This window comes from Chionomys nivalis, chromosome 10 (assembly GCF_950005125.1).
Source record: "Chionomys nivalis chromosome 10, mChiNiv1.1, whole genome shotgun sequence".
NCBI lineage: Eukaryota > Metazoa > Chordata > Mammalia > Rodentia > Cricetidae > Chionomys > Chionomys nivalis.
In genome coordinates, this window is record NC_080095.1 from 16,668,298 (window position 1) to 16,684,508 (window position 16,211).

At 42.7% G+C, this 16,211-nt stretch overlaps 1 protein-coding gene across 4 annotated transcripts in view; it reads right to left on the bottom strand.

Moving 5' to 3' along the window:
• Positions 1-16,211, bottom strand: part of Tecpr2 (tectonin beta-propeller repeat containing 2) — a 103,620-nt gene that overhangs the window by 76,759 nt on the left and 10,650 nt on the right. For all 4 annotated transcript variants that reach the window (XM_057782970.1, XM_057782971.1, XM_057782968.1 and 1 more), the window contains exon 2: positions 15,728-16,015. In XM_057782970.1, the coding sequence (XP_057638953.1) occupies positions 15,728-15,946 (219 nt within the window). In that variant the 5' untranslated portion in view covers positions 15,947-16,015. The remainder of the gene's footprint in view (positions 1-15,727; positions 16,016-16,211) is intronic.

A 16,211-nucleotide genomic window follows, 5' to 3' on the forward strand; every position in this document is an offset into this window, starting at 1 on the left:
TTCTGTAAATTGGAGGCCAGCCTGGTCTACTACAGAGTGAGTTCCAGAATAATCAGGACTGTATAGAGAGACCCTGTCTCAAAAACCCAAGGGAGAGAGAACGTGATGAAGGAGTTCTGACAAGAGGTTATTTCCCAAACAATATAAATAAACATAAAAAGAAGGTCTGGCCAGGTGGTGGTGGCACACACCTTTAATCTTAGCACACAGAAGGCAGAGGCAGGTGGATCTCTGTGAGTTCAAGGCCAGCCTAGTCTACAGAGCAAGTTACAGGGCAGTCAAGGCTACGTGGAGAGACCCTGTCTCAAAGGGGGGCGGGGAGTCTGAAGTCAGAAGAGTCCACTCCAGAGTCCACTCCAGAGCCAAGACCAACTAGATGTCTGTGTGGACAAGCACAGAGTCACTGACAGATGACGCTTGTCCTATCTTTCCCAGGATTGTCCAGTTATTAAACAATATACCTGAAAAGAATTTCTAACTGGTTTCTGGCATGTTTATAGTTCTTAGATCAATATATTATTAACTAACACTGACTCAATCTTCAGGTGAGCTTATTAAAACCATGACACAGCAAACAAATATTCAAGCTTCAAATCCTTTGTGAAATCACCTTTTATTTTGAAATTATTTATTCACAAAAATCACACGACTGTTTTCCCTTTTGGCAAACCCTTTAATTTCTAATGTAGTAATTTTTTACAGTAGTTATCCTGCCAAATATGTGAGAAAACCCTCCAAATTCTAGGGACCAAGTGAAGCTATGGTTTACCAAAGTAGGTTATAGTCCTGGTTCTCTTAATAGATGAGCTATGAGACATGCACACGAAAAAGCTGCCTACAGCAGCTGGGGGTGGTACCCGACAGCTCATTTTCATTTGGTTCTTTACAGCCTTCAGGATATTTTCATGGGCTATAAATAAATCCAATGCCAGATGGTGATACAGGTTAACAAATCCAGATCTTAAGCAATAGGAAACAGAGGGAGCCTTTGAAGATGCTTGATCTTGCTAGTGTTATCAGTCAGGTCTGTCTTAAGCATGATTAGAAGCAGGCAGGCGGAACAAGGGAGTGGGGCTACACAGAAAGACCAGCTTAAGTCTGCTGCAGTAGTTCAGGCCAAAGTTAGCAAGAGTTGCTGGGTGGTGGTGGCGCACGCCTTTAATCCCAGCACTCTGAGAGGCAGAGGCAGGCGGATCCCTGTGAGTTTAAGGCCAGCCTGGTCTACAGAATGAAACCCCGTCTCAAGTCCCCTTCCCCAGCAAAAGAAACAAAGTTAGCAAAGTTAACAAGTGTCAAGTTGAGCAAAGCACAGTTAATGAAATGGGTTCCCCAGGCAGTAAAGCCACAATGCTGACAAACTCCATCAAGATCTTTGGGGATGGTGATAACAACACAACAGGGTAGTAACTTCTTTTTTAAGGCAGTGTTTCTCTACATAGTTCTGGGTAGCCTGGAACTCATACTCACTATGTAGACCAGGCTGGCCTCAAACTCGCAGAGCTCCATCTGTCTCTGTCTCCTGAGTAATGGGTTTAAAGGCATGTGCCAACCTTTTTTATTGACTGTGATAGGTACCTTGCTAAGCACTGTGCCTGCGTTGTTGAATCTACAGTCAACCATGAAGGGAGATGTTCTAAAGGAGGGGCTGAGCTCCAAGAAGCTGCATGACTTGTCAAAGGCAGTCAGAATCAAGTCAGGGTCCACAAGCAAGTATGACTGTTGTCTCTAGAATCTGCTAGGCCTCAGCTCTGGGCTCTGGGCCTTCTCTGAGTAAAGTCAAAGATCTTGCTGATAGATAGTCTGTTAGGGATGTGAAGAGGAAAGAGGATAAAAGGAATTTTAATATTTATTTATTATGTGTACACTATTCTGTCTGTGTGTATGTCAGCAGCCAGAAGAGGGCACCAGACCTCATTACAGATGGTTGTGAGCCACCATGTGGTTGCTGGGAATTGAACTCAGGACCTTTGGAAGAGCAGGCAATGCTCTGAACCACTGAGCCATCTCTCCAGCCCCAAAAGGAATTTTATTATCTAGTGCCACTAGAAAAATTCACTGACACTGCTTCTAAGGTAGAAGGTGACATAATACATTTTGGATATACAAATTCTTAACATGGTAACAGGATATTGAAAGAACATTTTCCCTAAGAATATTTAAGTAGAAAGTCCACAGTACACAGGGAAGCTAAGTAGCTTGTTAGAGATTTTGCTTGCCATAGCACAAACTTAGAACAGTTTATAATGTTTCTGAATAGTTTCAAAATAAAAATAATCATTCAGTCTCCACTGCAGTATGTATACATGTGTTTTCTAATAAGCCTATTGCTAAGCTTGAATTAATATTAATTGAACATTAATAAATGTCATGGTTTCTAAGAACCAAATTACCCCAAGAATCAGACTACCAGCACTCAACCATGGTTTAAACAGAAACAGACTACGAGGCTTCAACCTCACACAGTACAAACACACCTGGAAATACTAAGACAGAAAAGAAAAAAGCCCTTTGAACTGTATTGCTGCATTTTCACAAAAGTAAGGAAAATCTGCAGAACCAAAAATAAAGACAATGCAGCCAAAGCAGGCAGAAAGCAGCGCTGAAGCCACAAATGCCCTGGGACTGCCTTCCCAGCTGCTAGCTGCCACCCAGAGCCTTGAGATCTCAGCTAAGGAGAGCTGAGGAGAATGGACTCCAAGTGAGACACAGAGAGAAGCTGGGATGCACAACCTCTGCAAGAGCTGTAACTCCCAGGATCTAACCGTAACTAAGAGTACGCCAGATCACTCGGCTGGCAAATGAACTCCAAAGGGGTATGTCTTCTCCCAGGCACTGACTGGAAGGAAGGAATGAAAGGATGGTGCTCAGTAGTAAAGTACATGCACAAGGCCCTGGTATAAGGGAGAAGAGGAGGAGCTGCTGTGGACTATGTTCATTGGTTAATAAAAAGCTATCAGGCCAGTTGCAAAAAAAGTTAGGCGGAAAAGCCAAACAGAATGAATGATGGGAGGAAGGAGAGCGGAGTCAGGGGAGTTAAAGAAGATGCCAGGCAGCCAGCAAGCAGGACATGTAAAAAGTGAGATAATGGGGCTAGAGAGATGGCTCAGCAGTTAAGAGCACTGCCTACTGTTTCAGAGGTCCTGAGTTCAATTCCCAGCAACCACATGGTGGCTCACAACCATCTGTAGGAAGATCTGGTGCCCTCTTCTGGCCTTCAGAACACTGTATACATAATGAATAAATCAATCTTAAAAAAAGTGAGATAAGTCACAAACCTCGTAGCAAGGCATAAATATTAATATGGGTTTATTTAAATATAAGTAATTTATAAGTAATAAGCCTAAACTATTAGCTGAGCATTTATAATTTATATTAAGCCTCTGAGTCAGTTATTTGGACCGGGCGGTAGGAGAAGGAAACATCCAATTACAAGCAGTAACAATAATAATCTGCTCCATTCAGCATCAAGCACTGAGTTTTTCTCTCACTTTAAAGATGCTACAGCCAGACAATTAATCTGAAGAGAGCCTGTGCTGTAATCTGTAGAGAAGTCTGGATTCTCATACTTTTCTATCAAATGCATCAAGTATGAGAGGGGGGTCATAGGAGAATATGGTCAGGCCTGACAGGTACAGAAAGACAGATAGGCAATGTTGCTGCCCCGGATGACAGTCAGTCAAACAACACAAAATGCTTTGATATGATATTCTTCTTGCCTGTTACTGACCCTATGTTACCCAGGCTAGTCTCATTCTTTTCGAGATAGGGTTTCTCTGTGTAGCCCTGGCTGTATCACAAGTGTTGGGATTACAGCGTGTACCACCACACTCAGTTAAAATTCTGTTTTCATGTTTCTCACCCCATTTCCCCTTAGCCCCATGCCACCTCACCCGCAAGTTCCCAGTTTTTGCCCGGCAATCTTGTCTACTTCCCCTATCCAGGCGGATGACTATACGTTTTTCTTTGGATTCACCTTCTTATTTAGCTTCTCTAGGATCACAAATTATATGCTCAATGTCCTTTATTTATGGCTAGAAACCAATTATGAGTGAGTACATCCCATGTTCATCTTTTTGGGTCTGGGATACCTCACTCAGGATAGTGTTTTCTATTTCCATTCATTTGCATGCAAAATTCAATGTCATTGTTTTTTAACGCTGAGTAGTACTCTAATATGTATATATTCCACACTTTCTTCATCCATTCTTCCTTTGAAGGGCATCTAGGTTGTTTCCAGGTTCTGGTTATTACAAACAATGCTGCTATGAACATAGTTGAACAAATGCTTTGGTCATATGATAGGGCATCTCTTGGGTATATTCCCAAGAGTGGTATTACTGGATCTTGGGGTAGGTTGATCCCAAATTTCCTGAGAAATCATCACACTGATTTCCAAAGTGGTTGCACAAGTTTGCATTCCCACCAGCAATGGATGAGTGTGCCCCTTACTCCATAACCTCTCCAGCAAAGGCTATCATTGGTGTTTTTGATTTTAGCCATTCTGACAGGTGTAAGATGGTATCTCAAAGTTGTTTTAATTTGCATTTCTCTTATCGCTAAGGAGGTTGAGCATGACCTTAAGTGTCATTTGGCCATTTGAATTTCTTCTGTTGAGAATTCTCTGTTCAGTTCAGTGCCCCATTTTTTAATTGGGTTAATTAGCATTTTAAAGTCTAGTTTCTTGAGTTCTTTATATATTTTGGAGATCAGACCTTTGTCTATTGCAGGGTTGGTGAAGATCTTCTCCCAGTCAGTGGGTTGCCTTTTTGTCTTAGTGACAGTGTCCTTTGCTTTATAGAAGCTTCTCAGTTTCAGGAGGTCCCATTTATTCAATGTTGTCCTTAATGTCTGTGCTGCTGGGGTTATATGTAGGAAGTGATCTCCTGTGCCCATGTGTTGTAGAGTACTTCCCACTTTCTCTTCTATCAGGGTCAGTGTGTTCGGACTGATATTGAGGTCTTTAATCCAACTTGAGTTGGACTTGAGTTTTGTGCATGTGGGGGGAGCTTGGGGGAATGGGATGGTTGGGATATAGGAAGGGTGGATACGGGAGCAGAGAAATATATATCCTAATTAAGGGAGCCATCTTAGGGTTGGCAAGAGACTTGACTCTAGAGGGGCTTGCAGGTGTACAGGGAGATGTCCCCAGCTGGTACCTTGGGCAACTGAGGAGAGGGAACCTGAAATGACCCTATCCTATACTGATGAATATCTTGCATATCACCTTAGAACCTTCATCTGGCGATGGATCGAGGTAGAGACAGAGACCCAATGTTGAGCAACGAACTGAGCTCTTAAGGTCCAAATGAGGAGCAGAAGGAGGGAGAACATGAGCAAGGAAGTCAGGACCACGAGGGGTGCACCCACCCACTGTGACAGTGGAACTGATCTATTGGGAGCTCACCAAGGCCAGCTGGACTGGGACTGAATAAGCATGGGATGAAACCGGACTCTCTGAACATGGCGGACAATGAAGGCTGATGAGAAGCCAAGGACAATGGCACTAGGTTTCGATCCTAATACATGAACTGGCTTTGTGGGAGCCTAGCCTATTTGGATGCTCACCTTCTTGGACCTAGATAGACTTCCCGCAGGGCAGGGAATTTGGACTGCTCTTCAGTACCTAGAGGGTGGGGGAATGGATTGGGGGAGGGGGGGAGGAGTGGGGAGAGGGGAAGGGGAGTGGGGGGAGGGGGCAATGTGTGGGAGGAGGGGGGAATGGGAAACGGGGAGGAGGCGGAAATTTTAATTAAAAAAGAATAAAATAAATAAATAAATAATAAAAAAATTCTGTTTTCATGTGTGAATGTGAAATATGATCTTGCATATATGATGACACATTGGGAAGACATTGTCATCAGCATCTCCACAGCTCTGATGTATCTCTCTCTAACTACATATCCATCTCACCAAAACCCTGCTTTCAAATTGGGATTAAGTCTTCCCTTGTTTTTAATCATAGCTTTTCCTAAAGTATATGCCCCTTGAGCACTGGAGTGGGTCATTCCTAATGGTGATTTAGCACATGAAGGTCTGGCCCTAACCTTCATGACCCGGATACTCAATCTTTTTGGTGTCTGCTGTTCATCAGCCAAGGAGACTGACTAATGACGATATTTGAGAGATTGAAGATTAAGTAAAAAAGCCACCTTGTTATTTTATAATAAATGAATGGCTATGCAAAGAATGCCCAGAGGAGTGACCTATGTTTTCTACCCCCACAGTCTATCAACAAGTATCTGTGGAATACTTGGCAAGAAGGGAACAATTTCTGATCAAATATCATGCTCACAGACCACAAGGGTTCCACCAAGAGAGCTGCTTGAAGCACAGACCTTGAATAGAACTGTCCCTCTGTGGACACAGCTCTTAGGTTTCCCTGCTACAGGAGCTGATGCTTAGTTTTTCCAAGTGACACAGCAGACAGTCCCTTCTGTCATTCTCTTTTCTGGTATAAAAGCAGTCCTTTCTCAATCTGGCCTGGGAGACATTCTTCTGCTTGCTTATTTGGGATATGTATCTGTGTGTGCACACATGCTGTGTACACTGGGTACAGGTCAGAGGATAACTTGCAGGAATAGGTTTTCTTCTTGCTCTATGTGGATCCTCCAGACTGAACTCAGGTCACAGGTCTTTACCCATCAAGTCACCTTGCTGTTTCTTTCAGATAACTCTGGCCATCTGTGATCTAAGCCATCTGTGATCTAATCAATTGTGTGTTAAGTCTCCTGCCTCCCTTATTCTCAACTTCCTACACCACAAATTTCTGTCTTCTGGCTAGCAATAAAACCTCCTGAAACAGAAATCTAATAATAAGAAATGTGAAGACTGGGAAGCCGGGCGGTGGTGGCGCACGCCTTTAATCCCAGCACTCGGGAGAGAGAGGCAGGTGGATCTCTGTGAGTTCGAGACCAGCCTGGTCTACAAGAGCTAGTTCCAGGACAGGCTCCAAAACCACAGAGAAACCCTGTCTCGAAAAACCCTAAAAAAAAAAAAAAAAAAAAAAAAAAGAAATGTGAAGACTGGGAAAATGCAAATTGGCAACTCCCCGTACTCAGGAGATTGAGCCAAGAGGACTGCCATGAGTTCAAGGCCAGCCTGAACAATAAAGTGAGACTGTCTCAAAAGGAAACAAAGCTGTTAAGGAAGATTTGATTTGAAAGGTGCCTGGACTGGCTTTCTGGGCCTACACCAAAGCATCAGGCTGGCTCCACCCACCTTCTCAGGCACCTTGGCAGGCTGCTTTTCCTTTATATGTGAACAAAACCACATCAGGAGAAAGCGCTCTTTGTGAACTGGCTCATGGGAACCAAGAAGTCTGACAAAGCTTTCATTATGAGCATCTTGTGGTGAGCCAAAGCTTAAACTTCAGCAGAACCTGCTAGCATATCAAATACCTAGTATGTGCAAAATAGTCTGACATAGTTAAGAAGGCCAAATAAGATAGAGATTCATAAAATTTGCCTTTGTCCTTCTTCACTAACAAAGAGCAGCTGTTAGAGTTCTCATTCGACCTTGCTGCCTCTTCTGGCAACTTCCTTAACTCACAATGGAGTAAGGAGTGACACTGGCTGAGGGGAGCACAGGCCTGACGCTCAGAGAGCCTAAACAACAGAATGAGGCAAATGACGCAGGAAGGGGGACACCTAGATTGCCAGCACACAACCCCAATACTTAAAATGCTGACAAAATCACCATGTGAAGTGAAGCAGGATCCCGCTTCATTTTCCTTCTATGTCCATATTCAATGCTGCAGGCCATTTATCAGAAAACATCCTTCAGTACAGCTTGCCCAGTCCCAACTCCAGCCCAATTCAAACTCAGAAAGTGGAACCAGTAGTGGTCTCAAATAGTTTAGACAAGTGATCCTCAGCCTATACACATCCACAATGACTCCAGTGTTCAAATACATTGTGGCTGTCTCCCCTTGGCTCTGTGCCAGTAATCTGCGGGCCTGCCCTTGTTTGTACTAATGCCACACTGCCTTAGCTACTGAAGCTTTGTAATTGGCTTCCCATGAGCTCATTGTCTCACATCTCATTCTTTTGAACTACTATACTGGCTATTTTACTTGTTACAATTTCATCTACATTTTAAAATCAGTTTGTTAATTTCCATGAAAAACAAATGTGTGGGGGTGCCAAGAACATGGCTCAATTCGGTAGAGTACTTGCTTGGCACACATGAAGTCCTGGGTTTGACCCCCCAGCACTACATAAACCAGTATGGTAGCATACATCTGTAATCCCAGCACTTGGGGGGCACAGGAAGAAAGATCAGGAGTTAAAAGATATCCTTGACTGTACAGTGAATGCATATAAGATCCTCTCTGAAAAAGAAAATAACAACAACAAAAAGTCCTCACATGCACACACAGACATAAATTTAGAATTAAACTGAACTAGGGGAATGAAGAACTATTATGTGGTTGGAGATTTTAAGATATCAGAGGTTAATAGTGCACTGGCTACTCTTCTGGAGAACCTGGGATCAGTACCCAGAACCCACAAGGCAGCTCACAATCATCTGTGACTCCAAATCCAAAATGAGGGTGTGCCAAGACAGATAGCCCAGGCTGGCCTAGAACATATTACATAGCCCACAATGGCTTTAAACAGATCGATCTTCTGCCTCAGACTCCTAAATATGGAGACAGGAGCCATTATCAAAAATTTTTCTCCAAATCCACAGAGAAACCCTGTCTCGAAAAAAAAAAAAATTTGAAAATTAAATTCCTAGCTGTAGCACAATTAATAAAAAAAAAAAACAGAGACAGAAATTGGGGTTCAACCAGAAGGTCAGAAAAGCAGAACAGCCAGCCATTGGCTGTTCTACCTCAGTCTAAAATGGCGATTCTGCCTCCAGGAATCTCAGAATGAGACTGTGTATGAGAGCTGTCTCCTCCTGTCTTATATTCCTCTCTAGAGCTGGAATTAAAGGTGTGCACCACTACCACCTGGTTTCTAGAGCAAACTAGTGTGGTTACTGGGATTAGAGGTGTGTGTCACCACTGCCTGGTCTGTAAGATTGATCAGTGCGGCTGTTTTATTCTCTGAACTTCAGGCAAGCTTTATTTATTAAAATACAAATGAAATATCACTACACCTAGCCATTAATGAATTGGAACAACCCATGGTAAGGACATGTGAGGGCCTCCCTGTTACAATGATACCAACACATCAATGAGTAGACATCATAGGCCCCTAATCACCAGATCCAGAAGTTACTTTCATAGGGAATGGCAAAGGAATACATTAGACAAACACACCTTTAGCTGCATGAAGAGACAAATTTCTGCATCACTTTAGAAACTATACCAGATTGAACTGAATGAAATATTCATCACTTTCTGAACCCTGACTCTTTGGACTGAAAAACAGGATGGACACGACCAGGCTCAGGGCCTTTACAATCCTCCTGCCAGAATGGACCACTACAGGAGGATCAACATACTGTGTTGGGCATGCTCATGAAATGTTTGTTAAGTGTCATGTTCTCAGCTGGATGTTCCTTGGACTTCCTGCTAATTGCTACCACACCTCTTGACACCTGTTAGCCCCTTGACCGGTTTGTTCTGCTTCATTTGCTTGATATTTTACTTAGTTTACTTCTCTTATTTTTCTGGTCTTTTCTTTAGACTTATAGCTCCACAAAGGCAGAGACTGCCCACAGTACGTTTTACACAGATTGAGGACCTGGCATGAGAGAAAATACTGACTCCAAAGATAGCTGCTGTCTGAATTTAAAGGAGAATAAGCATGGAAACACTGTGAAACTGAGAGCTAGGAACCTTCCTTGGGTATCAAACCATAGAGGAACCTGAAGGAAAGGCCAAGAAATTATAAGCTGAAGACTAAGCAAAGAGACATCATGTATTTAGCTTCAGATCAGACAGTTGGAAACTCTGGTCCATCATCATTATATTTTTGGCCAATAAGAAGAAATTCTTGTGTTTCCATCTGCCCCCTCCCACCACCTGGGGGTGGGGAGCTGGTGGCGGAATTCCAAAGATACTACTCACAAAAGCACATACTATATTTACCACATTAAAGGTCTGCTTCCTTCCTTAGGACATAACTTCATTTTAAAAGATGCCATTTTGCTGGGCAGTATTGGTACATGCCTTTAATCCTAGCATTCAGGAGGCAAAGACAGGCAGATCTCTGAGTTTGAGGCCAGCCTGGTCTACACAGCAAATTCTGGGACAGCCAGAGCTACACAAAGAAACCCTGTCTTGAAAAAAACAAAACAAAGAGTTGCTATTTCAAGGGATTGAGGAGATGACTCAGTAACTAAGAATGTTTACAGTACAAGCTTGAGGATCTGAGTTCAACTCCCTAGTATTCAAGTTATAAAAAAAAAAAAAAAAAAGGCAGGAATGTGTGTATATGACTATAACCCCAGCACTGAAGTGCTGAGATAGATGGATCCTGGGACCTCAATGGTCAGCTAGCCTATGCAACATGGCAAGTTTCTGGTTCAGTAAAAGACTCTGTTTCAAGGCAACAAAGCAAAGAGAGACAGAGGAAGATGATTGATGCTCTTTTTGGCCTCTGTATACATGTTCTTTATCCAATCTAGGTGATTACCAGGGATGGTGTGTATGTGTGTATTCATCAAACTGTACACTTTATGTAATTATGTTTCCACAAAACAGCAAAACAGTGCAGTCTAACTTAAACTTGTGGTGGCACATTTTATGACTCATAATCTTGGTGAATGCCCCACATGTATTTGTAAAGAATATGTGTCTTTCTTCAATTGCTTTACATTTACTTATTTGTGTGTATGAATAAGCACATCCTATGTACACATGTAGAGGTTCAAGGACAAACTGTAGAAACTGGTTCTCTCCTTCCACTACACGGGTTCCAAGCAGCAAGTGCCTTTACCTGAGAATCATACTGCCAGTTCATCATCTTTGTTTTCAGCAGGGTCTCTCACTGAAACTGAACCTCTGGCTGGCCAATGAGCTTCAGGGATCTCACACACACACACACACACACACACACACACACACACACACACACAGTAACAGGCACATGCTTCTATGTCTTGCCTTCTTCATCTTTTTGTGAATTTGCTCTGACAATTTCTGTTTTTGTTTTTTTTTTTAAAGATTTATTTATTCATTAGATATACATTGTTCTTCAGGCCAGAAGGGGGCACCAGATCTTACTACAGATGGTTGTGAGCAACCACGTGGTTGCTGGGAATTGAACTCAGGACCTTTGGAACAACAGGCAGTGCTCTTAACCACTGAGCTATCTCTCCAGCCCCAATTTCTGTCTTTTAGATATATTTGAATCATTTGCACTTAAATACTTGTATATGTAGTAAATAAATATGCATATTTAACCTGGGGGTTCATAGGCTTGTACTTAGTAAGCATGTGCTCTACCAGACTGAGCTGCATCCCTAACTCACATATACTTTTCTTTTCTTTTCTTTTTTTTTTTTGGTTTTTCGAGACAGGGTTTCTCTGTGGCTTTGGAGCCTGTCCTGGAACTAGCTCTTGTAGACGAGGCTGGTCTCGAACTCACAGAGATTCACCTGCCTCTGCCTCCCAAGTGCTGGGATTAAAGGCGTGCGCCACCACCGCCCAGCCCATCACACATACTTTTCACCTCTGCAAACAGAATATATGATCCTTAGCACCATATAGCACCCCACTCATGTTATTACTGTCTTTCATATGACTTATCTACACACATTGATTTCAACTGTCAAATATATCTTAAAGAACTCAATATGGAAAAAATAACCTATTTTATTTCCCTAAGAATTTACTCTAACTGTTCTTTCATTCCTGATGCTGTTCCCTCTGAAGGATTTCCGTAAACAATAACTTCAGAGCAGGTCTTGACAATCAATATTCTGTTTTCCTTTAACTAAGAAAACTTTGTTTCCCATCCCTCCTTTTCCTTCTCTTCTATTTGTTTAATTATTTGTTGTATAAAACTCTGGCAGGCCTGGAACTTGCTGTGTAGAACTGGCTGGCCTCAGACTCACAATCTCAGGAGGCTACCTCAGCCTCCTGAAAGCTAGGAAAGCTAGGTTTTTGCCATCTGGTTTACCTTGATTTTTCTGAGAGAGGGTCTCACTCAGTAGTCCAGGTTAACCTTAAAATCATAGCAATCTGCCTGTCTAGCCTGTCAAGTACTAGGATTCCAGGTGTGAGCCATGACACCCAGATATCTCTTGTTTATAAAAGACATTTCGAGGCTAGGAAGTTCTTGGAAGTTTTGTTTGTTTTAAGAGAGGTCTTGCTGTGTTGTTTGGGGACCACAGGTTCTCAGGTAGCTGAGACAAGTGTGTGCTACCATCCTCGGCTGGGTAGTTCTTTCGGAATATGTACTGCTGTCTTCTGACAGTCATTTAAACCACCATCCCCTACAGGTAATAGGCTACTTCTTCTAGTTATGTTTAAGAGTTTTGTTTTTGTTTGTTTGTTCTGTCTGAGACAGGGGCTCTCTAATAGGCCTGGTTGTCCTGGAACTTGCTGTGTAGAACAGGTTGGCCTTGAACTCACTGAGATCCACTTGCCTCTGTTGCCCCAGTGCTTGGATTAACGACTTGTGGTGCCACCATGTGCAGCCTAAGAGTTTTTCTTATCCTTAGCAGTTTAAGCTCTATGTCTCTGACAGTAACTTCAGTTTATTTTGCTAGGGTTCATCTTTCATTCACAACTCTTCCTTGTTAAGTGTTTGAAGATTTGAAAAATTTTTGATATATTAAATTTGTAATTATAGTTTAAATATTAATTATGATTATCTTCAATGTTTGGGGGACTTGAGCAGTTGAATCTGTGAAATATTATCCACCAAATAAATAAATAAGTAAATAGCAATGGGAAATGGGCATGGTGGTGCTTGCCAACAATCCCAGAACTTAAGAGGCCGACGTAGGAGGATCACAAGCTTGAGGCTAGTTTAAGCTACATGGTGAATTCCAGGCTAGTTTGGGCTACATCAGGATGGTATCTTGAACCGCCTACCTACCTAACTAAAAACAACAAGAGCAACAGTTTTTCTTTTTAAGTTATATAATGCATATGTGTATAAGTGTTTTGCTTATATATACATATGTGTACCACATGCATAGCTGGTACCCTTGGGAGTTCAGAAGATTCCCTGGAACTAGAATTAGGGATGGTTGTGCGTCACTATGAGGGTGCTGGAAACTGAACCCAGGTCCTCTACAAAAGGTCTTTTTTGTTTGTTTGTTTGTTTGTTTTTTCGAGACAGGGTTTCTCTGTATCTTTAGAGCCTGTCCTGGAACTCCCTTTGTAGACGAGGCTGGCCTCGAACTCACAGAGATCCACCTGCCTCTGCCTCCCGAGTGCTGGGATTAAAGGCATGCACCACCACCACCCCGCTTCTACAAAAGGTCTTTTTTTTTAATGTTTTTTTTAATATTTATTTAGTTATTTATTATGTATACAATATTCTTTCTGTGTATGCCTGAAGGCCAGAAGAGGGCACCAGACCTCATTACAGATGGTTGTGAGCCACCATGTGGTTGCTGGGAATTGAACTCAGGACCTTTGGAAGAGCAGGCAATGCTCTTAACCACTGAGCCATCTCTCCAGCCCCCCTACAAAAGGTCTTAACTGCTGGGCCATCTCTCTATCCCCTACAATAGTTTGTTGCTATTGTTGTTTTCAGTACTGAGGACTGAACCCAGTGGCTTGTATGCATCTAGGCAAGCATGCCACTGCGAAGCTACATTAGTTCAGACTAGAGAGTCTGCCAAGTTCAAATGCTAGTGTAGCCACTTACTATCATTATCCACCAGGCATAAATTAAGGGCACCTGGAATCTTAACTCAGAATAAGTCATAAGGTCATGGGTTCCAGGGCTACATACATAGAGTTTTTGTTTTGTGGGTTTTTTTGTTTGTTTGTTTTGTTTTGTTTTTCGAGACAGGAATCCTTTGTATAACCCTGGCTGTCCTAGAACTAACTCTATAGATCAAGCTGGCCTCTGCATCCTGGATGCGGGGGTTAAAGGCATGTGGCACCACCGCCCAGCTTGTTTTTATTTTTAAGACTAAAGCTATGGCTCCAAAACCACAGAGAAACCCTGTCTCGAAAAACCAAAAAAAAAAAAAAAAAAAAAAAAAAAGACTAAAGCTATGTGCTTGGTAAGCTACAGAAGCTCACTCAATGGTGACAGCTGTACCAGGCCATTCACATACCCATACAGCACTCGGAAATGCTTGAGTCGACATCTGAGAATCCAGAGCTCTGTGTACAGAAGTCACTTTATTTAGGATGTGCATAGTCTGGGGCTATGTCAATGATTACCGTAAATCTTTTACAGAATAATCTCAAGAGAGTAGAATTTAAGTTAGATACTGAGTGTGGGACCCTCACCCCTTATTCTCAAAGGGGTGAGAAGAAATTTCCTAGCAGAATGTTTTCCCAGGAAGATAGTGGCCTTCCCTACTCCTACCCGGGAGATTCCAAGCACAATGTCACTTAGCCCAGCCAGCCAGTCACCTGGTGATAAAGAAGCAGGATGGGACAGAGCAAAAGACCTTGCACCCGTGCCAAAAGCAGCTTCAAAAAGCCTCTTTGTAGTTACACCTTTAAAAACTTACCCCACAGAGGATATACAACTCCTCTCTACCTCACTGCAATGGGGTCAAAGAGGGTTCCAAATATGCTTGTATTATGCCAATTAAACCTTGCTTATTACAGTCTGGGCCTCTCTGGTGGTCTCTCTCTGGGGGTCGTAATCAGGGCACAACACTGAGAAACAAACTTTGTTAGCAATTGGTAAACATTGTTCTGTTTGTTTTTCAAGAGTTTCTTGGTGTAGCCCTGGCTGTCCTGGAATTCACTACGTAGACCAAGCTGGCCTCAGACTCAGAGATCTGCCTGCCTCTGCCTCCTGAGTGCTGGAACTAAAGGTATGTGCCACCACTGCCTGGTGTAATTGGTAAACATTTAAATGTCCTTGTAAAGTGAGGAAAGATTTTTAGAGACAGAGGTCTGTGGGGGCCCAAAGAGGCCAAAGGTCAGAGAGACTTGTTTTGTGCTTCTAATTCAAACAGAGGTCCCACCTGGTTGTAAATCAAGAGTTCTGCTCTCTCAAGGCTATTGTAAACAGGTGTGGCTAGTTGCCAGACCTCATACTCCTGAAACAGGGAAGTAGTTGGTTCCTACTTAAAACAAAAGTCTAAGGATCCAACTAAGCTCTGTTCCCTTTATGAAAATAAATTGGGATTCCACCCTCGGAGTGGTTTGCCTACAGAGTGTTTGGTAGAGGGCAGGAGTCAAGGGCAGGAGCGCTGACTGTACCCCGGGCCTTTCAATTTGTGTGTTAATGAAAGTCCTTTTGTTCTACTCCTACCTTTTGAAATTAGGGGTTTATTAAACTGTTGGAAATTAAACACGGCTGAATTTTCAGTAGTCACTGAAATTCCCTCCCGATACTATCCTATGTGTTTCTGTGTTTTATTATTTTTGTACACGTCTTTGTATTTTTTACTATATTTCTAAATTCGCAGGCATCATCTTTGGAAGAAAGGTATTTTTGTCGAGGCTGGTCCCTGACAGAGGTGGGGAAAGAAAAACACCAATATTTAGTTGGAGTGAGGTATGAAGCTGGAGGCCAGAAAGTCAAAGGTAAAGTGCCCCATGTAGTACAGGTGGAACACCAGTGGAAAAACAGCAGCTATGGCTGGCACATAATCAGACGCAAAGGAAAACAAGACTTACTTCAAAGTTGTACTTCTTCATCTGGTTGAGGTGCCGACAGTACAAGTAGAGCATGCCGATGCTGCTGCCCACCGCAATGTAGTCCCCGTTGGCATCCAGGGCTGTGAGGTAGACCAGAATAGAGCGAAAGCCCCTCTGGATCTTTGTGGGAATGGCATTGAGGAGATAGTACAAAGGGCAGAATTCTCGGAATGTTACAGGTTCTGATATTGATGCCATGGTCAAGGTTTCCACAGATGTTCTTCAGGCAGCAGGAATGCTTATTCATCATCTAGGGAAACCTGCAGGCTACAGAATACAGCATTGTAACTCTTTCAGTGCCTCGTCATACCAAAAAGCCACAATGTTTAATAATGGGAACATGATATTTTCAACAGGAAAGAATCATGGTTGGGAGGCGAGGGGGTAGCAAAGATGTCTTAATGGTTAAAAGCATGTAACGCACTTGGAGAATACTCACTCAACTTTGGGAAATACCCATGTC